Consider the following 27,296-nt stretch of genomic DNA (forward strand, 5'->3'; position numbering starts at 1 on the left):
TCTCTTTGCTTATTGCTCGGATGACGCCAGCTTCTCCCTTCTGTCATCTTGCTTGGGTGAGCAAGAGAGTACAGTTAAAGCTTGGACAACGTTGACTGGGCATGGTAGCTACACGCCTATAATCCCAGCACTTTGGGGAGGCCAAGGCAGGTAGATCATGAGGTCAGAAGTTTGAGACCAGCCTGGCCAACAAAGCAAAACCCCATCTCTACTAAAAATACAAAAATTAGTTGGGCGTGGTTGCACATGCCTGTAATCCCAGCTATTTGGGAGGCTGAGGCAGGGGAATCACTTGAACCCAGGAGGCAGAAGTTGCAGTGAGCCGAGATTGTGCCATTGCACTGCAGCCTGGCAACAGGAGTGAAACTACGTCTCAGCAAAAAAAACAAAAAACAAAAAAACTTGGCAACATTGAGATCAGGACCATGGATTCAAATCCCATATAAAGCAATTATCTTCCCTAGGGGGGAAAAAACCCTTAGTTCCATATCCTAAGACTTGAGGGACCCACTTTAATCAAAGCAACTTATTCATGAGATTTGGGTTTAAGGAAAGGAAATCTCAGCTAAAGAACAAAGTTTAGGAACCACTTCCTTAGAATAACACCAAAAAATCAAACATCCCTTCTGGAAGTAACTCAAAGCCATATTTCCATGTGGAGCAAGTGAGCAGCATCAGCCTATTCAGGTTCCCAAGGGCACTGCACGCCCCAGAGGGCAGGGACCTAACCACCCCTCCACAGTGTCCTGCTAAGGTTGGCCAGCACCAAGCCATCATTAAGGCAAGCTCGAGTTGTTAAGCACAGGAAATGCAAGCCTAATCTCGTTAATGTTTCTGTGAATTCTCTCTTCCAGTCTGAAACGCTGCACATTAACCCCCTCTACACCCTGATCCCAGTCACCATGTGCATCTCCTTTGCAGTGATGCTGCCTGTGGGCAATCCCCCTAATGCCATCGTCTTCAGCTATGGGCACTGCCAGATCAAAGATATGGTGAGTTGGGGTGTCCTCTCCCTGCCAGGCCCAGCTGCCATGAGGACAGGGATGACCGACTCCGCAGCCTTCTTCCAAAGTTTATTTTGTAGCAATGTCCCCGGCCTGTCAACACCAAACCCAGTGTGGCACCAAGAATGGCACCTATGAAAAGGTTTTTGGTTGGTCCATAAGCACCAAGAATAGCAAGAATGTGCTCTCCCCAACCCCTACCTGGAAGGAAGTGGGTACCTAAGTAGAGAAAGCTGGAATAGACACAGGCTGTGGCCCAGTTCCAGAAGGCATGAGCCTGCGCAAACCAGTTTTGCCTTTATTTTCTTCATTAGGCCAGTGGAGACATTTATTCAGAAAGCTACTAGTTTATTCACAGAAGATGAGAATGAGAAAGTGTATGAACCTAGGGTGAAAGGTACTTTGAGAAAACAGGATTCTTCTGCTCAACTCACCCCGCAGACAAGAAATCCATGAAGCAACAATGGAAAACGAAGCATCCACCATTCATTTTCATTTTCAGCAGGGATCACAAAAGATGGCTTTCAGAGATTTTGCTGCTGACTAGTGTTGGGCCTATCGACCTTCTGCTCCTCAACCTATACACCCGCTGCTATACTTAATATCTAGAGCTGAGGGGGTTGGGGAAAGGATGGAAAATACTGATACAAATTACTGATAGTCTGACAATTTTTTTTCATGGGAGCTAAACGTGTTCTCTAAAGCCCTGTAAAGAAGCAAATCTCACTCTCACCCAGGCTGCAGTGCAGGCGCAATCTTAGCTCACTGCAACCTCTGCCTCCCAGGTTCAAGTGATTCTCATGATTCTCATACCTCAGCCTCCAGAGTAACTTAGACTACAGGTGCGCACCACCATGCCCAGCTAATTTTTGTATTTTTAGTAGAGACGGTTGCACCATGTTGGCCAGGCTGGTCTTGAACTCCTGGCTTCAAGTGATCTGCCTGCCTCGGCTTCCCAAAGCTCTGGGATTACAGGTGTAAGCCACCACACCCAGCCTATTCAGGTCCTTTTGACTGTTCAAACTGCTCATCTAAGTCATCTGTGATAATTTCCAGAAGGGGGTGTCCCAGCCATCCCGCTCCCCTCCCATCTTACTGCGTAGCCCTCAGTCTGCTCACAGTGAGCTCTACCCTAGCTCTCTCCTGTCTCCCACTTCCTCAGCTGTGTGCCCCCACCACTGACCCCTCGCTTTCTACACTGGAATCAAATGATCAGAGACAGCAATTTTCAAAGGTGCCAGGTCACAAGAAGTGAACCAGTCTTGGGTTCTATTCCCAGCTTGGGTACTACCTTGATTTCAATTTCCTCCTCTGCTAAATGATGAGGTTCCAGCCAGATGCTCCAAGGGGTCCCTTTCAACTCTAACACTCCCTAATTTAGCTCTGCTAGAATCTGCCCTCTCTCACCTGTGGGGAAACATGGGCTATTCTTCATGCCAAAAGGCCCTGGAGGCCAGGATTATTCAGTACGATGCCCCAGCCAGAGGCAGGAGAGAGAGGACACGTCTAGCCATTTGCTTGAAACAATTTCCCAGCATTCATTTTCCCCTTGCAATTTTCCCAACTTAATGCCAGTTAGTGACTTGTTGTGGCTACATGCTGTATGCCAGCTATCCTTACAGTACACATTTTTCCATCTGGCTCTGCCAGCCCGTCATCCCTCACATCCCCCACTTCAGCCTGTGAGTGTCAATGTCATGGCAGAAGTGAAAAGTCAGTCACTGAGGTGCAATTCCCTCAGAGGAAAGAAGCAAAGGCCCCCACTCCAGCTAGCGTGCCTGTGTCCCCTTCCTGAGGAAGAGCTGAGCAGAGGCAGCTAAACTGTTTCCCCAGGTGAACTCAAGGTACACTATTTCCATGAGCTGTTCCTTTAAAAAGGTAGCAGTGTTCAGGTATAACTTTAAGAAGAATTTAAAAAAGGTAACAGTGGCAAAGGCTTCGTGTAATATAGCCCCTCCTACAAGTTCCCTGGATTAGTGCATGAGGGCTCTGAGAAGTTCCTGCTTTAAAGAGATCTCGTTAGTTTTGTTTAACACATTGCCCTATCAGTGAGCTGCAGAAATACCTCTTCACGTTCCACAGGTGGGTGTTCCAAGTAACTAACGTACCTCTAGGCTTCCACTTGAAGCCTAGTGAGAGTGCTGTAAGTATAAAGACGACTCTAATTGTCCCTTCCCAGCCCCAGTCCCTTTCCAGTCCTTCCACGGTTCTGTGCACCCTACAAGGCAATGCTAGAGCACCCCAGGCAGCGACTGGGAAGCAATCTAGGCCACAAGGCAGAGGCTGTGGGCTTAGAAGGGGGACTTGGGTATCTGTGCTGCTGCTGGTCAGAGTGATGAGGGTGTGCTGGTTTGTGTCCTGTAGGTGAAAGCTGGCCTGGGAGTCAACGTCATTGGACTGGTGATAGTAATGGTGGCCATCAACACCTGGGGAGTTAGCCTCTTCCACCTGGACAGTTACCCAGCATGGGCGAGGGTCAGTAACATCACTGATCAAGCCTAACGCAAGTGCACAAACTGGCCCAACCATAGAAGCCGCCAGTACCCAGCAGAATCTGGACCACAGGCAAAGAAAACCACCAGAACCACCAGAAGCACACAACCCCAGACCCACGCGGGAGGGCATCCCTCCACCAGACGATTCCATCACCTCAAGTGAACTGCAGGAATCCTCCAACAACCACAATACAGGCTTAGCTGTTAGTGTCTTCCCACCCTCAGCACCACAGCTCAAGAAAACCTAAAGTTTCAATATAAGCCATAGGCTCACAGAAAAAAAATAAAAATTAAGTTAAAAAAAAAAGAAGACAAAGAAAACCTAAGGTTGTATCTAGTCTTTGTAATCAATTCGTTATAAGACAGGAAAAGAAAGCCTGTTGTAGTTGCCCTTCAGAGGTTAAGCCTTGCAAACCTACTAGGTTTTATGTTATTCTTAATGCCTTCTTAGGAGTGGAAAGATACCCAAGTCATCCTACCAAGGCAGAGTGAAACCAGTGGCATCTCTTTAGGGGGAAAACCTCACCCAGAACTTGAAACCTAATGTCAGCTCCTTTCTCTTTTTTTTGAGACAGATTCTCGCTCTGTTGACCAGGCTGGAGTTCAGTGGCACCATCTCGGCTCACTGCAACCTCCACCTCCCAGGTTCAAGCAATTCTCCTGTCTCAGCCTCCTGAGTAGCTGGGATTACAGGCACCTGCCACTACGCCTGGCTAGCTTTTTGTATTTTTAGTAGAGACGAGATTTCACCATGTTGGCCAGGCTGGTCGTAAACTCCTGACCTCAAGTGATCCACCCACCTCGGCCTCCCTAAGTACTGGGATTACAGGTGTGCGCTACTGCGCCCAGCCGTCAGCTCCTTTGTCTTAAATGCTTCTAAGTTCTCTCCATTCTCTCCGTTCTCTCCACAAGAAGGCATTCTTAGTAGGTCTTCTTCATGGCAATCAGTACTGTTTCATCACCACTTTGATACCCTTTTAAGCATCTGTCTTCAATGGCTCCCCTTTACCTTGGCACCATATTCCCATAAAGATATACATAGTGTTCCCTTTCAGAAAGAGGCCGGTGTTGTTCTATTTGTCAAAGGAAAGGGAAGTCAAGAAAAAAGATACATTGAGATTAGCATCTCTCTCTCCACCTGTCACTAACTGCAAATACCACTGCCTTGGTTAAGTTTTGGGATGGAGGGAAAATTCCTGTCTCATAAAAGAGACCAAAACTATAATTAAGACCACAGCACTATTATTATATTAGACTGGCTTACTTCTGGATTTATGTTTTTGTTTTTTTGACACCAAGTCTTGCCCTGTCACCCAGGCTGGAGTGCAATGGCATGATCTCGGCTCACTGCAACCTCCGCCTCCTGGGTTTGAGTGATTCCCTTGCCTCAGCCACCTGAGTAGCTGGAATTACAGGCACACGCCACCACGCCCAGCTAATTTTTTGTATCTTTAGTAGAGACGGGGTTTCATCATGTTGGCCAGGCTGATCTCAGACTCCTGATCTCGTGATCTGCCTGCCTCGGCCTCCCAAGTGTGTAAGGCACCGAGCCCAGCTGCTTCTGGATTTAATAAGTAGTTTGCTCCTGAAAAAACAAAGTACCACATAGTAGCCAAAGGTCCAAACACATCTGTCACTTCCTACAAGTCCATACATGAGCTCCTTGAGGGAAAAGAGATGTCTATGTCTCTTGAAATCCCCCAACAACTTCTACAATATAGTTAAGCTGTAAGTGCTCAATAAATGTGTCCCATGAGAAAAATCTGTCTGGAAATCAAGGCTTCTTTCTCTTCCTGAAGACCATGCCATTTCTCCATGATAGATACCTTTCTACATGTCTGGCTATACCTCTTAATCCCTCTAGTTTGTTGGCATTATGTATTTTTTATTTCTACCATCAGTTGCTTATTAAATATGTTTTATGGGAAAGGGAGTCCTCTACAATTACTGCACTGTTTTAAGTGATTTTAAGTTACTATTGACAGCACAGGCAGTTTTCCCACAATAATTTATCTATAAAATCACTCCCTTAGTTGATCAAGCATCCGTGAGTTGTAAAGTTTCTTTTGGAGCAAAAGAGTCAGGGTGTTACTCCTGTTATCAGAGCAGCCAAACATCACATTTAGTTCCCATTACAGAACTCAGATCCTTTGCCCCCAAGGCAGACAATGGGACAAAGGTGTAGATAATCAGTAAGATTCTGGGAGTCTAAGAGAGAAAGAAAAGTTGATTTAGAATTAAATGGACTTGGAATTACTGGCCAGTATTCAACTATGTGAGAACCTGACTCACTCCTGAAGGGAAAGCTGTGCCAACTTCCCAGCAGCAACTGCTGCCAGGTGCTCTGAGTAGTGAATGCATTCAACTAGCCAATTTAGAAAGAGCGTTTATTTCAGTCTGGTCTACTAACTGCTCTCAAGCACAGCACTGTTCTTTCCCAGACCTAGAGATTCAAGCCAGGCAAGGCTGCCCACTCCAGTGACAGGAAATGGCAGATATGATTAATAACTCCTTGTCATCTAAATCACTCCATTGTTGGATAACGTCTAGCCCTCCTAAATAGTCATTTGTCTCTTGCAAATATGTTATAATTTGATTTTATCTTCTAATATTTTATGTATATGAAAGTGTGAGCAAAAGTCACTAAGTACAGTTGCATCTTAAGTCAATTCTCTATCAAATTTGCTTAGTCGGTTGCCTTTGAAATTCCATTAAATCGACATAAAGTACATGGTATGTAATCTTCACATTAACATTTACACATTCCGAAGACTCATGTACCAACTTTCAATAAATAAAAAACAGCTAGTTTTCCTTCCATCATCAGAACAAATCTGTCTGTTCAGCTATACAACAAATGAAGTAGCTGGCTTCATATTTGGGGACTGCAGTGTTTGAAAAAAGTCTCCAAACACTAGAATCACTCTCAGTTCACCAAGAAATTCAAAAAAGGAAACCGAGACCGTCTGAGTACACAGGTAGCTCAGTAGGGCTGTCCTCACTGAATGAACACTGAACACATTGCATGTACTGTTTATGTGGCGGCACCTTTTTTGGTCCCAGTCCTGTACAACTGTGTAAGATGATGTAGCTGCACTGTACCTTTCATAAGATCCTCCCACCGAGGCTGTGATTCAGGCAGGCCCAGGACTCATGGTTTGCAACATCCCACCCTGGGAATTTCCACAAGGTCTCACTGTTCTCAGTTCATTTTTCTTTCACTGTGCCTTGCAAAACATGCCATACGTTAGGTCTTCAATACTTGACTGAATACACTGCAATCAGATTTGGGAAAGGTATAAACTGAACACTTGAAAATCTAAGTGTCACAAGCTCCCTATTAAGACCAGGCAAGATCTCTAAATATTCTCCCTTCACCACCCTATTCCTTTTGGCAAGGCAAGGCCCTCATAGTCAACAGAGGAAAAAGAACTCATTCATCTACAAGGAGTGGAAATGCTACATGCAAAACCCAAGACTGAAAGTTTAAGAAAAGACTCATTTGCTCCAGTACGGTATATAATGTTCCTTCAGGAGGAATAACTCAGAAAAGGCAGTAAAAACATGGGAGACCTCAGCAGAAAAACAAACACTAGCATAGTATCTAGGGAGCAAACAGCTTAGTGGAAATGAAAACATTACACATGTGTACATATGCTCTATGAGCCAACATGTATAGACAACCAGAAAAACCACACAGCCTACTTTTCTCTATAGTCACACAAAGTCATTGAGTAAATGAGTAGAAAAAGAGAAATAATAAAATTACTCCTTTAAATCAGAACCAGGTAACTGCTTAATAACATAAAATACCAAATCAGAAGAAAGGTCTAAAGATGTAATTTTGGTAACTTCAATTTATAAAATTCAGCCTGTTTCACAATTTTTAAAATGTTTTTTTCTCTTGCTTTGTTTTTGTTTTGTTTGTGAGGATTACAGTTTAGGGATAAACTTTTCAAGTTCAATGTATTTATTAAGTTTCCTGAAGTCTTCAGCACTGATCCTGAAGTCTTGTATTTCACACATCAGAGTAATCTGCACTAGTATTTTGAGCAACTCTCATTTTATGGTCAAATGTCACAGAAGTTTTCCTAACCGTTTTAGTAGGAGCTTTCAAACATTTTTCAAAGAAAAAAAAAGGCATGTCTTGTGGTGCTTCTTCCCACCACCCCACTGATCTGTGTGGCAAGGGTTCCTACAAAAATCACAGGGAAGGGGTAACTTTCAGTACCACAAACCCCATTCACAGTAGGGATTTTCAACTACACCCTCAAATCTATGATGGTTCTGGGTTCGTCCAACATATATCTCAGGGAAGATCATCTTGCCTGAGAGCTTGAGGTCCTTTTCGCTGCTGCCAAGAACATAAAACTAGGAGAGGGGATCTGAATGGTGAATGTTAAGTCAGCCTGTGTGTACCGTGTAGCCGTTTACATGGTGAAGCTGAACTTAAGAACTGATCTGCTAGATGGCTCCCACTGGTAGAAATGATCCCCTCCGCAAGGTTAAGTGTTACCCCTAAGGGACGCTCTAAGTACAAATAAGCCTTGTTTACAAGATATAATATAAAGGGACCTAACCTTCTAACAGCTAAGTGACCTCCAACCCCAAAGCAGTCACTCTGGGAAACCACACACGCCATAGTAATGCTATCATAGTTGGTAACAAGGAATCCCTCTTGGGAAACAGCTTTCTAAGCTCCTTTTTAATTACCACAAGGTAATCTTCATCCTTTGAGGCTCTAGTTCATTCTGCTAACAATTCAAGATCACACCTTGTGAGCCAGATGGTATGATCCAGGTGGATACTGTAAATTTTCATCAGTATCAAAAACAGTGATCACAGAATAATGACAAATGTTTTGTGTGGTTCATAAGCTGATTCAAACTAGCCAAAAAGCAACAAGTTTGTACTAATAGCTACTATTTATTAGTCTGCAAAGCACTGTGCAACATTACATACGTTATCTCAATTATTTCTCATGAAAACTCCATGAGGTATTTACGTCCACATCTACAAATAATGCAAATGTTTCTGAAATAATAAGCTACAAACCCCTGTGACGCGCAATTTACCTATTAAATGAATCTAAAATAAAAGTTTAAAAAAGCCAGGCACAGTGGCTCATGCCTATAATCCCAGCACTTTAGGAGGCTGAAGTGAGCAGATCACTTGAGGCCAGGAGTTCAAGACCAGCTTGGCCAACATAGTGAAACCTCAGTTCTACTAAAAATACAAAAATTAGCCAGGCGTGGTGGTGAACACCTGTAATCCAATCTACCTGGGGGGCTGTGGCACAAGAATCACTTGAACCCAGGAGGCAGTGGTTGCAGTGAACTGAGACTGGGCCACTGCACTCCAGCCTGGGCAACAGAGTGAGACTCTGTATCAAAAAAAAAAGTTCAAAAAAAAAAAAAAAAAGAATGGTCACTTGCCTGTGATCACACTGCTAGGGAAAAGTCAAACAATAATTTAATCCTAATCTGTCTCACATATAAGGACAATCTTGACAGGAATAAAGCTTACTTCCATGTAGGAGAGATTCAAGTTTTCAAGGAAGCAGAATCACCTTAACACATACAGAATCGGTGTCATCGCTGTCTGAAAAAAAGATGCTTTAAATAATTCTTCCAGTTTACTGATGCTGAACCTGCCATGTCTTCAAAAATGGCATTATTAGTGAAGCTGCTCAAGAAGCCCTCTGAAAAAAAACACCTAGTGAAATGGGTACTTATCTATATTTGGTGTAAATAATACTTTCAGGACTTTATCTTATAGCTATACCCAGAATCAGTATGTCTAATAACATTAGGATTGAGGTTATCACTGTAATAGCAAAAGAACCACCTAAGAAAATCAATTGTTATATCTATTCAAAAGAATCGTATGCAGCCAAAAAAAGAATGAGGTTCCTTGCTACTTACATGCTAATATAGAATTCACTCCATTTAAAAAAAAAAAGGCAAGGAGCAGACCTACATGTATAGCTACTATTTGTGTTACACGTGTTTGTTTAGGCACAGACTCTTTCTCAATAAGGCAAAGTGGTAACAGTAACTTGCCAAAGAGGAGCCAGGAGCCAGAGAACAGGGGTGGGAGAGGCCCTTCATATGAAATTACTTTTGTATCTTGTCCCCTGGGAAAAATTGATTATTTAAAAGTTTTTTAATTTAAAAAATATAAGAGCTGATTATACATTTGACAAATACAGGGAAATTCTGATTGCAGGAAAAAACAAAGCATCAATTACAATGAGAAGCACAAATTCTTGAGCCACTGATTTTACTATACATTTGGGCTACATTTTTTCTTAAGAGAATCACTACAAAGTAATAATATAAATACCTTTTTTAATGTGAAAAGGTATAAAATCTCCTTTAATAACTTTTCACTTATCCATCATATAATATCACATATACCTGTAATCCCAAGTATGATCCTTTTGAGAAGGAAAAAAGTCAGATCAAATACATCATTAAGGAAAAACATGCACACTAAACAGGCTGAACTCTACTGGGACAAAGACCATTATTTTGCATATTTTTTCATTCCCCAATTTCTGACAGGATTCTCAGAATTGTTTCTTAGTTACTGAATAGCAAATTGATTTATTGGTTAAATTAGCAACTATGGAGCTGCCTAACAGTACAAAATAAATGAATAATTCACCAGAAACTAGCTCTAAGATATTAATTTTAATTACTTTGTAGCAACATAATTTTGTATCAAACGTTTAACAAGTACCCATTATAACTGCTAAACTGTGAAGTCACTATTATTTGTATCTGACCAGCTACACAAAACTCATCAGTTTTTCTCTTGACAAAAGGTAATAAAAATAGCAAACAATAAAGAAGACACTACTCATTAAATGTCATGTTTACTAATCTAGCACCATAATTCCAGTCTTAGGACCTCCCATGCAGTTGGAAAGGGAATACGGGAAGAGGTGGGTATGTTGGAAATTTAGGGTAGTTCTCAAATTGGGGCCCCATTTTGCTTGCAAAAAACACAGGGTCTAGCAAAGAAGAGGAACACTGAGGCTGAAGATGAAAACAAAGGCTTTTGGTTCAGATGGTAAAGGAGGCCCTCAAGAGCAGTAGCATCAGTGTATCCCGAAGGCAGTGCTGGAGGCAGCCTCATGAACTAGGGGGTTTCTTCTTGGCATCCAAGTCCTTTTTAATTTCTTCAAGTTTTTTAGCCAGGTTTGGTATCTTTAAAGAGAAAAAAGATTATTACAATTTTGCATCTACCTAATCAATATTCTTTTACTTCTCTTCCTCCAAAGACAAATGATTTTACAAGCTTTTACCTTCCTCTGAAAGAGATCTGCTAAATAGTGGTCATTTCTTTTTGCGTTTTTTTTTTTTTTTTTCAGACAGGGTCTCACGCTGTCACTCAGGCTGGAGTGCAATGGTGCAAACACAGCTCACTGCAGCCTTGACCTCCAGAGCTCAAGCAATCCTTCCTGCCTCAGTCCCACAAGCAACTGGGACCACAGACATGCCACAACACCTGGCTAATTTTTGTATTTTTTGTAAAGATGGGCTTTCGCCATGTTGCCCAGGCTGGTCTCAAACTCCTGAGCTCAGGCAATCCGCCCCCCTCAGCCTCCCAAAGTGCTAGGATTACTGGCATGAGCCACTGCACCCCACCAATAGTGGTATTTCTTGGCTTCATAATTGCATATGAGAGATATCAGAAGTTGTCAGATAAGCATGCTTCTTCTCTGAAAGCCACTTCTACTTTTGTATACCCACTTAACTGCTCGATCTGGTGCCAAGTAAAGGTTGTACATATAAACAATAAATGTGACATAATAAAGCCCCTGCCTAGAAAACCAGATGACTCAAAAGAAGGTTGACAAAAGGAATTCCCTTTGGTCATACTAAAAGCTTTACTACAAAATAAATCAAGTTAATATCACGTTTCCCTTGCTTGTCTTTTTCAAACACCTGTCCAGGATCCCCATTCATAGGCAGCTGCACCACCTGGTTTTCAACATCACCCTCTATAAAGTAAGGTTAACACAACTTCACAAAACTCCGTCCTCAAATGTACTACACTTAGAATTTTTGAGATGGAACATAGATCTACATTTTTTAGTCCTCCTACCCATATGTATCTCCAAAATTCTAAGTCATCTCTACTACTGGGTAGTGGGGCTGAAAAGATTATCCAATTAATCTTTAAATTCTCACTTATCACATGATTCCAAAAAAAATTTTAAGAGCCCAACTTAATATTACTCTGGGCTACTAAGCCACAGCTGAGGATCATCATGAGGCCAGCTACACCGAAGGGATTTTGCCCTCTTGTGGTGACACAGAAGACAGATGGTTCATGAGTTGGATTACTTTTTCAAACAATGGCAAACCACTCTACAACATTCAGGAATTTTCCTCAGCCCTATGGACTTCATTTATGCTAGAAGGCACACCTTACCTCAAACAAAGAAGAGTCACTCTAAAACAGTTACATGGAATCAGGGAGGTCATAGACATGGCCACTTACGTCATAGTTCTGAGCCAGATACATTCCAACCACGTTGCCCAAAGTAAATCCAAGCTGAAAAATAGAACAGGAAGAGTTACAGTGCATATCGAGTCCTGTGCCAGTCTGATTCCAAACTAAAACACATAGACAGTATCTTCCTAAGAAGCTTAGGACAGTTAGAAGACCTTGGTGTCCAGTATAGGACTGTGTACAACATGAGATTCACATTTTTCTTCTACAAACACAGAGTTGCCCTCTCAAGTGGCTAACGAGCATACAAAAAAATAAATGGTGACACCAATCAAACATAAGAAGGAAAATAAAACAACAAAAAAGAATAAAAGGTAACACTGTATAAATCTACCCTGAATTCTCTTATCCCCGCACAACCCACATAAATACTTGACTACAAGTTCTGGAAACTCAAGCTGAAATTCAGATTTTTCTTGTTGAATGCTGCAATTCTTTTGCCCTTTTTTGGTTATGGATATTGTTATTTCTTTTTACATCAAATAAAAATTACTTGGTTTTTAAAGTATTCAGTGGGGGCCGCGCACGGAGGCTCACACCTATAATCCCAGCACTTTGGGCGGCCAAAGTGGTCGATCAGTTGAGGTCAGGAGTTTGAGATCAGCCTGGCCAACATGGTGAAACAAAAATTAGCTGGGAGTGGTGGCTCACACCTGTAACCCCAGCTACTCGGGAGGCTGAGGCAGGAGAATCGCTTGAAACCAGGAGGCGGGCGTTGCAGTGAGCTGAGACCGTGCCACTGAACTCCAGCCTGGGAGACAGAGCGAGACTCCGTCTCTAAATAAATAAATAAATAAATATTCAGTCAATTCACAGGATCTTAGAAAATGAAGGGACTCACACAGTTTACAAGCTCTTCATAGTTCAAAAGAGGGACTTGCCCAGGATGGAAAGGGACTTGTCCAAGGTCATTCCCAACGAGGAGCACAGGACAATCTACATTAGCTTCAAACTCAAAAACTAAAATATGTGATGACAGAGATGAAGAGAAAATGCTGACACACCACTGAGAGCACATATGGCTTAGCACTCTGCCACGGGTACAGTCTGACAGGCAGGACATTTAAGGTCGGTGGGAAACACAGCCCTAACTCAGTGACAAGAGAGAGGCACCATTTTTAGAAAACTTTAAATATTTATCCCAATTGGTGACTGTTTTCCTAAACAAAAATTGGTTCATGAAAATTTAGATATACTCAAAAGGGCCAAGGCTCCTCAGCTTTGAGTTTTAATGATGATAATTCCCTGTTTTCCCCTGGTAATTAAGAGCCTCCATCTGGAGCTTAATTTCTCATTTTATAAATTCAGACTAGCATCTATTTTTTTCATCATTTTCTTTAATCAGCATTGCTTTTATTCAATCAATAAGCAACAGAGAGGTTTAAAAAAAAAAAATTAAGTGCGGCACTTAACACCATCAATCACACATGGCATGGTTAACCTTATCTTCAAGTTGGAGACACACATAGGGGAACAGAATGCAGCTGGGTCCTTAGTATGCTTTAAACTTACTAAGCTTGAAACACTAATAGCATAATTTAAATTGGTTTGTTGTTAGCAATAAGAAACACAAAACAACTGGGCATGGTGGCTCACGTCTGTAATCCCAGCACTTTGGGAGGCCAAGGCTGGTGGATCACAAGGTCAGGAGTTCGAGACCAGCCTGGCCAAAATGGGGAAACCCTGTCTCTGCTAAAAATACAAAAATTAGCCAGGTATGGTTGGGGGGAGCGCCTGTAATCCCAGCTATTCGGGAGGCTGAGGCAGGAGAATTGCTTGAACTTAGGAGGCGGAAGTTGCAGTAAGCCAAGATCGCACCACTGCACTCCAGCCTGGGTCACAGAGCAAGACTCCGTCCCAGGGGAAAATAAAATAAAAGCTACTCATAGACTATTCTGATCATTTGATTAATCAGATATGGCCTATAAAATCCTACTTTTACTAATGTGGCACCTTGAAGCAGAATAATTTTTTTCTCCTATGGGTCGAAACCAGGTAGGAAGAGGTTTTCCGAATTCATGAGCATTATTTACTTAAGAGGAAAAAAAATCAAATGAAAGTATTAGCTCTAACACCAAAAAGAAAAAACATGGGATTTTAAAACTTTCAAGAAAAATAATTGAGTTCTGGTTCCACCACTATTAAGTGGTGTATCTAAAGCAAGACACTTTACCTCTCTGGAACTTTGCTGATTTGAGCTTCTTGATTTATAAAACACTATACTAACAAAGTAATGTCCAGCTCCAACATTCTAAGATCCCTAGTTCTTACCATACATGTCTCTAAATAAATGTGGCATATCTAATGTGGCTTCATTTTGGCAACTTTGCCAGGCATCAGGGCACGAAAAACTCGTGATTATTTTAAAACACACCACAAAACAAAAACTATGAGCCTGTAAACAAGTCATATCCAATTCCAGTTTCAGAATACTACCAAATCTTCCAATGGGGTATTGTAAGATTAAATATACAAGAAAAATATCACTAAAAGAAATGTTGGGAAATACGTATGAAGCCAGAAAAGTGCATAGAGTATGTTGCTCATGGGATGGTCAATAGGCAAGTTTAAACAAAAAAATAAAACTTAAATCTAAGGAACAGTGACTCAGTCTGAGGGGTTAGACTGGAATCAGATTATAGGAGGTCTTGGATGAGTCTGAAACCTCTTTGCAGGCCAAGAATGCCTAACTTCTTCCAGGCCAAGACCTGGAAACCTCATCAGTAACTCTGTAAGCTGAATGCCATCACAATGTCCTGCTTCCCCCACATCACATGGTCACCCCTTAGTATTCCCTGCAGAGAAGACTATGGTTTAAGAATTGCAATGCTTTCTTCCCAAGATCAACACTAAGTACACTGCTATCACACCTTCTCTGCAATAACTTTGGGACTTTAACGGTATGAAAAAGTAGCTTCTTTTCTCAGGCACATTGGGGACAGCTAATGGTAAAACACTGCAACTTTGGGAACAAAGGACTGACATGAGGAAAGTGGTGTACAGGAAAAATAAATGGGAAGAAGATGCTAGAGCTAAGAGCCCCAAAAGAGAACTCTAGACTGGCACAGAGCAGTACACAACAGAAGAATCACATTTTCAGCTCTATAAACAGAGTACGCTAAGAATCAGTGAAGCTTCACAATCCATTATCCACAATTCCGAAACCCAACTCAACCCAAACTACATTTCATCATAACTCATTTGGTAGCAAGAGCATACCTGACCTGAACTAACAGGAGACTATAGCCTTTATCACACTTTAGTGAGAATAATCATTTTTTGCTATAGAAATAGAAATATTTAAATACAAGATCCTGCCTTAGACCCCCACTGGAAAATATGTCTCACAGCAAAAAATTAGTACATTTGATTACAAAGTGCTATTCCAGATGTTGCTGGGGGTGTTAAGTACCAAGGTACATGATGCAGCTTATTGCTTTTCCAAAATCTAAAAGAAATCTGATTTCCCAAACACATCTGACCCCCAAAGATTCTGATTAAGGGACTGCAGACCTTTAGACACTAAAAATCAGCTTCATATTTAGCCCCATGAGAGGATTAAAATGATCTCTGCCCTTAGAGAACTTAAATGATAAATAGGAAGAAATGGTAGGTAAAATAGCTATATAACAGAAGGCAGGACCCTGCACAGGATTTTCAATGTTAGACGCAGACGCTCCAAAAATCAGAACTAGGCCATCCATTAAGTGGCAAAATGGATGATGCAGAAGTGATTCTTTTAAGAAATCATACTTGAAAGATATGTACCTCAGGTTGATATTAAAGCCTCTAAAATGCTAAGTGTTTACATTTAAACTGGTGATATGGTTTGGCTGTGTCCCCACCCAAATCTCATCTTGAATTCACACGTGTTATCAGAGGGACCCAGTGGGATATAATTGATTCGGAGGGACAGGTCTTCCCCATGCTGTTCTTGTGATAGTGAATAAGTTTCATGAGATTTGATGGTTTTATAAAGAGGAGTTCCCTAGCACAAGCTCTCTCTCTGCCTCCCACCATCCATTTAAGATGTGACTTGCTCCTCCTTGCCATGATTGTGAAGCCTCCTCATCCATGTGGAACTATAAGTCTATTAAACCCTTTTTTCCTGTATAAATTACCCAGTCTTGAGTATGTCTTTATCAGCAGTGTGAAAATGGACTAATACAACTGGCAAAAAAAAAAAAAAAAAAAAAAAAAAAAAAAAAAAAAAAAAAAAAGCAAAGAAAACTGAATGTGGAAATCAAGGCACAAGATGGGAATGAAGATGCGATAACTGGAATAAAAGAAACAGGCCTGACTGGAAAAGAGAATGTGAGTTAAAGAATGGAGAGAATTAAGTATGGAGAGTCAGGCAGGACTAACTGATGTGCTTCAAAAAGCAGGCAAGGCAGCCAGGCACAATGGCTACATTTGTAATCCCAGCACTTTGCGGTGGCATACACCTATAGTACCAGCTACTCAGGAGGCTAAGGTGGGAGGATCGCTTGAGCCCAGGAGGTAGACTTTACAGTAAGCTGAGATCATGCCACTGCACTCCAGCCTGGGTGACAGAGGCAGGGGAGTTTCCTTCATATGCAATTATGGTAGGGAGCCACTGACTACTCTTTGCCCACAGCAACATGATGAAAGCACTGCCTTACGAGCATTCTCCTGGCAGCTATACTCAGAAAAGGCTAAGGAAGCAAGGATCTATTAGATGATGAAAAGATGTAGGAATAAAAAAAAAGTAATTTTTTTCTTTTTAAGAAAACCCAGTACCTATTAAAGAAGAGTCGATTACTGTGGTGGCATAGGAGAGAGCAAGCAAACATGAGTGAATTGTTTCTACTGATCAATGAAGATCAATGGAATAGAGTGGAGAGTCCAGGAATAAACTGTAAAGGCTTATGGTCAAGTGATTTTCAACAAGAGCAAGAGTGCCAAGATGTTCAATATAGTTAGAATAGTTTTTTCAAGAAATGGTGCTGGGAATAATCTTTTCAAGAAATGGTGCTGGGACAATGGGATATCCACATGCAAAGAATAAAGTTGAACCCCTACCTCACACTATATACAAAAATGAACTCAAAATGGATTAAAGATCTACATGTAAGAGCTAAAGCTATAAAACTCTTCAAAGAAATCACAGGTGTAAACCTTCATGAGTGGGGCTGGGCAATTAGTTTTCTTACATATGACACCAAAAGTACAAGTAACCAAAAAATAATAATAATAATTGGACTTCATCAAAATTAAAAATGTCTATGTTTCAGAGAATACCATGAAGAAAGTGAAAAGATAACACACAGAATTGGATAAAATATTTTCAAATATATATCTGATAAGAGACCTGTATCCAGAATATACAAATAATTCTTACAACTGAATGACAAAAAATAAATAACTCAATTTAAAAATGGGCAAATTGGCCAGGCACAGTGGTTCACACCTACGATCCCAGCATTTTGGGAGGCTAAGGTGGGTGGATCACCTGCAGTCAGGAGTTCAAGACCAGCCTGGCCAACTTGGTGAAACCCCATCTCTACTAAAAATACAAAAATTAGCCAGGCATGGTGGTGGGCACCTGCTTAAACTCAGGAAGTGGAGGTTGCAGTGAGCCGACATTGCACCACTGCACTCCAGCCTGGGCAACAGACCAAGACTCCATCTCAAAAAGAAATAAATAATAAAATAAAAATGGGCAAATGATGTGAAAGGATTTCTCCAAAGATACAAATAGTCAACAAGCACATGAAAAGATGCTCAACATCATTAGTAACTGAGGAAATGCAAATCGAAACCACAATGAGGAACTATGTCACACCCACTAGAATTGCTTAAACAAAAACAATAACAGCAACAACAAATGTTGATGAGGATATGGGGAAATTGAAACTGTCATACATTACTGGTGAAAATGTAAAATGGTACAGCCACTCTGGAAAAGAGTCCAACAGTTCTTCAAAATGTTGAGCATAAAGTTACCATACGATGCAGCAATCCTACTTTAGGGTATATACCCAAGAGAACTGAAATGCATATCCATGGGCCGGGCGCAGTGGTTCATGCCTGTAATCCTAGCAGTTTGGGAGGCCGAGGTGGGTGGATCACCTGAGGTCAGGAGTTCAAGACCAGCCTGGTCATCATGGTAAAACCCCATCCTTAAAAAAAAAAAGAAAAGAAAAAACAAATACATACCCACACAAAAACCTGTAAACAAATATTCCTAGCCAGATTACTCATCATAGCCAAAAGTAGAAACATCTTGAATGTCCACCAACTGGTGAAATAATTAACAAAATGTGTTATATCCATACAATGTAATATTTACTCAGTCATAAAATGAAGTACTGATTCATACTACAACATGGATGAACCTTGAAAATGTTATAAAAGGCAGTTAGAAAAGACCACATATGATTCCATTTAAATCAACACACTGACCAAAAAAAACAAAAATTGATCATTTTATTTCTTAATTTGAGACTCAGGTAGAGAAGCAGTCAAAAGCCCTCTCCATTCCAAGGAGACGGAAAAGAAAAATCTCTATTTTTGTGTCTTAGTGTTTAAACTTGGTGTGGAAACATTATCAAATGTGTTTAACAATTGCTTCAAATAATAAAACCTACATACTATACATTAAAATAAAATCTGCTGGCGATACAGCCTACATCTCTTCTACTACAACCACAGAGAAAGCACATTTTTAAGAGGTAAGCTAGGTTTTACATTCAATAAGATTCCTTGGAAAATAAAGAAAGGGGGAGAAAAAGCTGTTACTACTTTGAGCCAGTCTAAATAGGGACATTCATGAAAAGTCAGCCCGTAAACACTCTGGAAGAGATGCACAGGTGGAGCCGGTTTGCCCGTTCTCAGAGTAACTGATTCAAATATTCAATTTTATGACTGAGAGTAGTAATGAGGCAAAAAAGGAAGACCTAAAATTAAATAAATGAAATCAATCACCAAGTATTGACTAAGTGACCCCAAAACTAACCCATGTACTTGGTATGCAAGTACAGGGTATAGTACTTCTTCCCATGGAATTTATGACCTAGTCTAGAAAGCCAAAACTAAAATACATGAAGGTACAGTGACTACGCCACAGCTCATGACCATGTTGATGGTCTCAAACGGACCACAGAGTTTAAGTACTTTGTATTAGAAATCTACTAACAAAATTTATACTAACATATTAAAGGAGAAAAATCACATCATCAACCGATGGAGAAACACCATGATAAAATTCAACAGCTGGCCAGGCATGGTGGCTCATGCCTGTAATTTCAGCACTTTGGGAGGCCAAGGCAGGAGGATTGCTTGAACCCAGCGTTTGAGACCAGCCTATGTAACTTAGTGAGACTCCCCCTACAAAATATTTTTTAAATTAGCCAGTCCTGGTGGCGTGCACCTGTACTCAGGAGGCTGAGGTGGGAGGATAGCTTGAGTCCAGGAGGTTAATGCTGCAGTGAGCCATGATTGCACTACTGAACTCCAGCCTGGGTGAGAGTGAGACCTTGTCTCAAAAAAAAAAAAAAAAAAAATAAAAAAAATAAAGAAAAAAAAAAAAAAACCTAGTCACAAAAAAAAAAAAAAGAAAGAAAAATTCAATAGCCAATCACAATGAAAACTCTTAAACTAGAAATTAGAAGGAATTTTCCTAGTTAAAAAAAATCACAAATATCATACTAAAACTTTAAATTTCTACTAAAAGCAGAAACAAAACTAGGTGTCCACTCTTGTCACTTCTGCTGGAAGTCCTAGCTTACACAATGAAAGGAAGAAAGGACAGACAAGTATGAGTAATAAAAATTGGAAAGGGATACAAAACTGTCGTTGTTACCTTCACTGGTTCACTTCCAAGTTAATCTATAGACAAACGACTAGAGCTAAGAGGTAGACAAGGTTGTTGGATACAAATCAATATACCAAAATTATTTGCATTTCCATACATCAGCAAGAACTAATTTGAAAATTAAAAAGACCACCACTCACAACAACACAAAACTAAAACATACCTAGAAATAAACATAACAAACAAGGTGCAAGGTAATTATTCAGAAGCTAATGAAAAGACATGTGAGACCTAAATAAATGAGGAAATGGAACATAATAGTGTAACAGTGTAAGGCCAGGCATGGCGGTTCACACCTGTAATCCCGGAACTGTAGGAGGCAGGCAGTGGTGGGCGGATCACATGAGGCCAGGAGTTCGAAACCAGCCTGGCCAACGTGGCAAAACCCTGTCTCCACTAAAAATACAAAAATTAGCTGGGCATGGGGGCACACATCTATAATCCCAGCTACTTGGGAGGCTAAGGCACAAGAATTACTTGAACCTGGGAGGCAGAGGTCACAGTGAGCCAAGATTACACCACAGCATTCCAGCCTTGGTGACAGAGCAAGACTCTGTCTCAAAAACAAAACAAAACAAAACAAAACAAAGATAACAGTGTAAAGGTTTCAGGAGCATAAGTCATCAGGAGGGCCTCATGGGAAAAGATGAGAGTGGGACCATGAAGAGTAATTAGAAAGGCAAAAAGGACAAAGGGAAAACCAGTCGGGTGCGGTGGCTCATGCCTGTAATCCCAGCACTTTGGAAGGCCGAGGAGGGTGGATCACTTGAGGTCAGGAGTTCAAGTCCAGCCTGACCAAAATGGTGAAACCCCATCTCTACTAAAAAAAAAAAAAAAAATACAAAATTAGCCAGGTGTGGTGGCACACGCCTGTAACCCTAGCTACTTGGGAGGCCGAGGCAGGAGAATCGCTTGAACCCAGGAGGCGGAGGTTGTAGTGAGCCGAGATCGTGACATTGTACTCCAGCCTGGGCAACAAGAGCGAAACTCTGTCTCAGAAGAAAAGGGGAAAAGAGAAAAAAAGAAAACCGTGTGGGATGGTATTAACACAAGATGGTTCACAGGTTGGTTACAGATCAGTAAGATTCGCTGAGCCAATCTAAAACAGAGGACTAGATTACCAAACCTTGAAAGTACAAGTGGTTATTTATTATTTGATGTGGCAGGAGGCAGAGGCCATCGGCAGTTTCTAAGCATGTGGATAAGGTAATTAATATGGGATGATTACTCTGGCAGCTACAAGAGAGGACAGAGCCAAGGTTGGCAAGAGAAACATGTAGAGGCAACAGCCCTGCTTCTCTATGGCTTATCAGACTATAGGGTGCCATGTTTTAGAGAGGATTCAAAAGCTAGAATATTTAGAGAACTGTAACCAGCACAAACTTGAAATCGTGAAGAATGGAAGAAGCAGAAAAGTTTAGCCTAAAGACCAGACAGGAGGGGGAGTGAGAGAAGTGCCAAGATAGAATGCTCTGCGAATGCATAAAAGCTTCTCATTTAAATTAGAATTGCTCTTTAACACTGAGAAGCAGAACCAGGTGAGGAAGCACTGACCAAAATGAAAGAGGTTAACAGAGGAAATAATGAGCCTGTTGTAATGAGGTGACCAGATACAAACAGGATGCCCCTAAGAAGTGGAGACTGAAGCACGGGCACGTTAGCTGGACTACAGAACCCAAAATATAACCCTTCCAACTCAAAACCTACAATTCTACACCAGCCAGCTAGTGTAGGCAGTCCAAGAGTGGAATGAAAAGGACCTGCTCGACAAAGCTGGCAGTGGGAACATATGGAGCGAACTCTTCATCAGGTGAGCAGTAAAGACTGAACGGCTTAAAACGATAGCTAACATTTACTGAGAGTTTATTATATGCATTCTCTCTCCTTTTTTTTTTTTTTTTTTTTTTTTTTTTTTTTTTTTTTTTTTTTTTTTTTTTTTTTTTTTTTTTTTTTTTTTTTTTTTTTTGAGATACAGGCTGTCATATAGGCTGGAGTGCAATAGCGCAATCTTGACTCACTGCAACCTCCGTCTCCCAGGTTCATGCGATTCTCCTATCTCAACCCCCCCAGGAGCTGGGATTACACGCACCCGCTACCTGCCAGGCTAATTTTTGTATTTTTAGTAGAGACAGGGTTTCGCCATGTTGGCCAAGCTGGTCTCAAACTCCTGGCCTCAAGTGATCTGCCCACCTCGTCCTAGCAAAGTGCATTCTCTTTTCATGAGTAAACTCATGTTCTTCCCAATGTTGTAAGACAGGTACTATTATTGCCCAATTTATGTTCAGGAAACTGAGGCAAAGTGCAGTTAACTAATTTGTTCAAGATTACATAGTAGGTAAAATATGTGCCTGGCACATGACAGGTAAATAACACGGAAAGTAAAGGAGAGAAAAAAATTAAAGATTATGTCAACATTTCAAATTTGAGAGACTTAGGGAGGGGAACAAAGAAGGTAGGTAAGGTCGGGAACGGGGGAAGAGGGGAAGAGAGGGAAGAGGTGATGAGTCCAGGATAAGACAAAAATATTCAGCTGGCAGCTGATACCATGAAACTAGAACTCAGAGAAAAGGACTCAGGTAGTGTTGGTAGCTGTCTGCAAAGAGGTAAAAGGGGATGGCATGACAAGGAACACACTCCTTAAGGGGATTTTGGAGAGAAGAGCAGAGGGTCAAGGACTGAGTCTTGAGCAATATACGGAAACCAAGAGCAAGGAGAAGCAGCCAGTAAAAACAGGAAAGATGAGATAGAGCAGCTTCCCAACTGGTACACCCAGATATGATCCCCTCAGCCCTTGCAGCAGCTAGAGCTCACTTTCCTCTATCTAAGTTCCTTTGTAAAAGTAATTATAAGCTGGGTGCAGTGGCTCACGCCTGTAATTCCACACTTTGGGAGACCAAGACAGGGGAATCACTTGAGAGGCCCAGAGTACTGAGATATGGAGTCGTAAAGGCCATGGAGGAGAGATTAAAGACAAAGTGATTTAAGAGCACTGAGTGCTTTGGGCATCAAGAGGTAAGGAAAGTAACAGATGGCTGGGCATGGTGGCTTACACCTATAATCCCAGCACTTTGGGAAGCCAAGGCAGGCAGATCACCTGAAGTCAGGAGTTCAAGACCAGCCTGGCCAACATGGTGAAACCCCACCTCTACTAAAAATATCAAAGTTAGCTAGGTGTGGTGACACACTCCTGTAATCCCAGCTACTCAGGAGGCTGAGGCAGGAGAATCGCTTGAACCCAGGAGGCAGAGGTTGCGGTGAGCCAAGATGGTGCAACTGCACTCCCAGCCTGGATGACAGAGTGAGATTCTGTCTCAAAAAAAAAAAGAAGCAACAGATTACAATAACAGCATCATAGGCAGTGTGCACAAAGCCCCCAGCAATGTCATCATGTTAGCTTCCCTCTGAAAGCATCCTTAAAATAACTCTAACTAAACCTTACAATTAAGGAAGTAGTAGCTTTCCTCAGGTACTGTTGGTAACTATCTGCAAAGAGCTGTCTTTTACTGCGGTAAAAGAAAGGGGGGTGCTCACTTTGACAGCACATACACTAAAACTGGAATGATACAGACATTAGCACGGCCCCTGCGCAAAGATGACATGAAAATCTCTGAAGCATTCCATTAAAAAAAAAAAAAAAAGTTGGCTGGGTGCAGTGGCTCACGCTTGTAATCCCAGCACTTTGGGAGGCTGTGGCAGGTGGATCACTTGAAGCCGGGAGGTAGAGGTTGTGGTGAGCCGAGATAGTGCCATTGCACTCCAGCCTGGACAACAAGAGTGAAACTCCGTCTCAAAAAATAAAAAATGCTAGGAGTGGTGGGTGGCTCAAGCCTATATTCCCAATACTTTGGGAGGCTGAGGTGGGAGAATTGCTTCAGCCAAGAAGTTCAAGGCCAGCCTGGGCAATATAGTGAGACACTATCTCTACTATTTAAAAAAAAAAAAATTTAATAAAGAAGGAAAACCGCAGTAAAAGGGGGAAATCACAGAAACGAGGTCTCTTCAAGATAGGGACAATGGGCCCCTATTTTAATCCGAGGAGGAATATGAACAACGGAAGAAAGATATCAGCAATGTAAGCAAGTGCAGTGGTTTCCAGACTGCTCCAAAAATGCCAGCTGTAGGAGAAACACCTGAGAGGGTTCCAAAATGTGAGATGACTGCACATGCTTCCCTTGTGGCTGTTTCATCTCTTCCAAACCTTTCCTAACACCCGTCTTTCTGAGAGAAGCTAATCCCCACTTCGGAGAAGAAACTAAATCAGGGTTCGAAGAACACCTTGCAAAAGAAAAACTGAACATTATCTGAATCCTTGTTGGCTGCCCTGTTTTTAAGCTCTTTAATGTGTTAACTCATATTTAATCCTCACAACAAAACCCTGAAGTGGGTTTGCATTTTCAGATGTGGAAATGGAAGCGCAGAAAATGTCAATAGCCCACCCACGCTGTGGTAACAGCTTGAAAATGATGGGTTCAAACTGAGAAGTCTGACTCTGAAGTCTAACCTCTTAAACACTAGAACACGATGGTCCTTGTTTTATAGATGAAATGACTGAACGCAAAGAGAAATACCTGCTCAACTTCAGAGTCAGTGACTCATCTGACAGAGGCAAAATCAATGTGAAAAGTAATGCTAACCACTTCTCTCAAAAAAAGCAAAAAGGTGGGAGACCAGAGAGTGAGAGAAATCAGTGTTCCAGTCACTTCTGAGTTAGGAATGTAATGGATGCCTTTAGCATCTCTCCATAAATGCTGAGAATTCTGAATTCTCAGATCAGAATCTGACCAGACACAGTGGCTCATGCCTGTAATCCCAACGCTTTGGGAGACCTAGACACCTGTCTCTACAAAAAAAAATTTTTTAAATTAGCCGGGGGTGGTGGTGCGGGCCGTAGTCCTAGCTACTCCTGAGGCTGAGGTGGGAAGATTGCCTGAGGCCAGGAATTAGAGGCTGCAGTGAGCCATGACTGTGCCGCACTCCACAACAAAGAGAAATCTTGCCTCAAAAAAAAAAAGAAAAGAAAAAAAATAACACACAGTAAAAGTTTGTAGCAAAACCAAATAAACTCATTCTGCAAAACCACTTAGAAAGTTAATTGTAATTGAATCATGTCCTCTCAGTTTATCAATGAGCAACAGATATAGTAGGCAGCTCAATTACACTCTGGAGCTAAGTGATACCGCTTTTAATCTAGTGTTTACTACAAGAAAATGACTGTCACTATTCTAAACTCCTAAACTAACACCTAGTTAGGACACTAGAGAAACTCCTAGAGGCAAAGGAGCAGCCCTATCTTAACTGGGCAGATTAAGGATACTCTTTTGACTAATTGGATAACAATCCATTACCAACTTTCACAAAAGGACAGAAGGGGTGTGTTTTGTGTTTTAATCTCTTTGATAAAGATACAGCATTTGAGCATGATGGCTCACGCCTGAAAGCCCAGCACTTTGGGAGGCCAAGGCAGGTGAGTCATCTGAGGTTAGGAGTTTGACAACAGCCTAGCCAACACGGTGAAACCCCCTCTCTACTAAAAATACAAAAATTAGCCAGGTGTGGTGGCACGTGCCTGTAATCCCAGCTACTCAAGAGGCTGAGGCAGGAGAATTGCTTGAACTCAGGACGCAGAGGTTGTAGTCAGCGAGATCACCCCATCACTCCAGCCCGGGCAACAGAGCAAGGCTCCGTCTCAAAAATAAAAAACTAAAAAAAAAAAAAAAATACAGCATTTGGAAAAGCATCTCATTCCCAGAGCACCAGATCGCTATTGAACATCTAAATATCTGCGTCTTATGAGAATTAGAGGTTGAAAGCATCAAGTTTTGAATGCACAATAGCTTGGCAAAAAAAACTTGAACTTGAAAATTTGATGAGCAAGTTCTCCTGGAACCTTCACCAGGCAATCTTTGAAATATACTGAGTTTCGCCTGAAAACTAGTTTTTAACTCAAATAAGGAGCCAGAAGAAATAATCTGCTTACTCATGCTTACTCATCTGGGGAAAAATTACTTGTATACCAGTGTCCAACTCGCTCCTCCACGTCTGAAAGGTCTGATGAGGACTTAGCCTCTCGGACTTCGTGAGGTGGCTAATTTATGGTTTATTTCTGACCCTCCTACCTCCTCAGAGATGGCAACTAGCAGGGCTCTACATAAGAGACGGATCTGCGACTATATAATGGAACAGGAGCGCAGGAAGAAAGCGGGGCGGACTATGGAAAGTCATCAAGGACCACACAAGCTTTAATGCAAGGATTACACAACGAGCGCGGGGCGCGGCACACAATAAGTAGCTCTGGAAACGCACACTCTCTGACACCTGGAAGTTTCAGGGATTTGGACGGCTGCTGAAAAATACTGGCAAAGGGATTTTCTGGGGAGGCAGGAAGAGAACGGCCGCCCAAAGAGGCGACGACCACGAGCAGGGGCTGAAAGGACCGCGGGATCCACGCCAAGCCCGGCCCCGAGCCAGGCCGGGTCAGCGGGGTCGGCAGCCTTCGAGGGGGAAGAAGGGTCCGAGGCGCGTCCCAGGCGGCGCGCCACAGATAGCGTGACCCGCTCTTCGGCAGCTCCACTCACCAGGAACTGGAGCATGATGTCGGTGGGGAGGGCGAAGAGGGTGCGAAGGGCGGCTGAAGCTCCCCGGGCCGGTCCGAGCCTGCCTCCCCATGCGCGGGGGCGGAACCCCCCGTCGACTTCCGGGTCACGCCCCGCCCCGTTCCCCCGCTCCAGCAGCGCCCGGAAGCGACTCGCAGCGTCGCAGCGCCCCGATGTGCCCTGGCGGAGCGCATCTGCCTCACGGCCTAAACCCGCTGGGCAGCGAGTGCGCGCTGGGACAGCAAAGAGCGAGTCCCGAGCCTGGCTGGGCAGCCTTGAGCATCGCCCTCTGTAAACCTGGGCTGGGGCCCAGGAATCTGTATTACTCCCAGCACGCGGACGATTTTAATAATACCGCCCAGCTTAGGACTCCCTGGCCTAGAAGGACCGCGTGGGCAGCGGGTCGCGTGGCAGCGGGTCTCATCCGCAGCTCAATCGTGGGATCTTTTGCAACATCCTCCACCTATGCCCAGCGGGACTTTGCGGGGAGGAAACGAGGCTTGTAGCTCTCAAAGCTCCGCAGTTGTGCTGTGTAACCAGCGTTGAGGACCTAAGGTAGAGATTGGGTGTTTAAGAAGCTCGGATGGCGGCCCTCTGATGTCAGAAGGCCAAAAACATTGTCCATCAGGGTTTCACGCAGGCCCAGTTGAGGGGTTGGTGGTGCCAGCTGGTTTAAACTGGACAGGAGCTGACCCCAAATTCCTGAAAAACAACTTAGGAAACCTTTATCAAGCAACCTAGATGTCTGAGATGTTATCCAACGGCATGTACAACATACTTTTTATTTCTGTGGAATGGAATCAAACCCAGACAGCGACGACATACTTTTTATTTCTGTGGA

General features: G+C 42.3%; 2 protein-coding genes and 1 non-coding gene across 4 annotated transcripts in view; 2 read left to right on the forward strand and 1 right to left on the reverse strand.

Moving 5' to 3' along the window:
• SLC13A4 (solute carrier family 13 member 4) overlaps positions 1-3,825 on the forward strand; it is a 45,963-nt gene extending 42,138 nt beyond the window's left edge. For both annotated transcript variants that reach the window (XM_017532506.2, XM_017532507.2), the window contains exons 15-16: positions 855-992; positions 3,369-3,825. In XM_017532506.2, coding sequence (XP_017387995.1) covers positions 855-992; positions 3,369-3,506 — 276 coding nt within the window. In that variant the 3' untranslated portion in view covers positions 3,507-3,825. The remainder of the gene's footprint in view (positions 1-854; positions 993-3,368) is intronic.
• A 5,760-nt stretch (positions 3,826-9,585) lies between these two features.
• Positions 9,586-26,879, reverse strand: STMP1 (short transmembrane mitochondrial protein 1). Its single transcript, XM_017532511.2, has 4 exons — positions 26,834-26,879; positions 26,438-26,757; positions 12,014-12,067; positions 9,586-10,713 (listed from the first exon to the last, which is right to left on the reverse strand). Exons 1-4 carry the CDS (start codon positions 26,877-26,879, stop codon positions 10,639-10,641), a joined length of 495 nt encoding a protein of 164 aa, XP_017388000.2. The 3' UTR covers positions 9,586-10,638.
• LOC119471890 lies at positions 23,386-23,489 on the forward strand. The gene has a single exon (XR_005200990.1). It is a non-coding gene; the product is annotated as a U6 spliceosomal RNA (small nuclear RNA).
• Positions 26,880-27,296: the final 417 nt, after the last annotated feature.

The sequence above is a fragment of the Cebus imitator genome, unplaced genomic scaffold (genome assembly GCF_001604975.1).
Source record: "Cebus imitator isolate Cc_AM_T3 unplaced genomic scaffold, Cebus_imitator-1.0 Scaffold77, whole genome shotgun sequence".
Lineage (NCBI taxonomy): Eukaryota > Metazoa > Chordata > Mammalia > Primates > Cebidae > Cebus > Cebus imitator.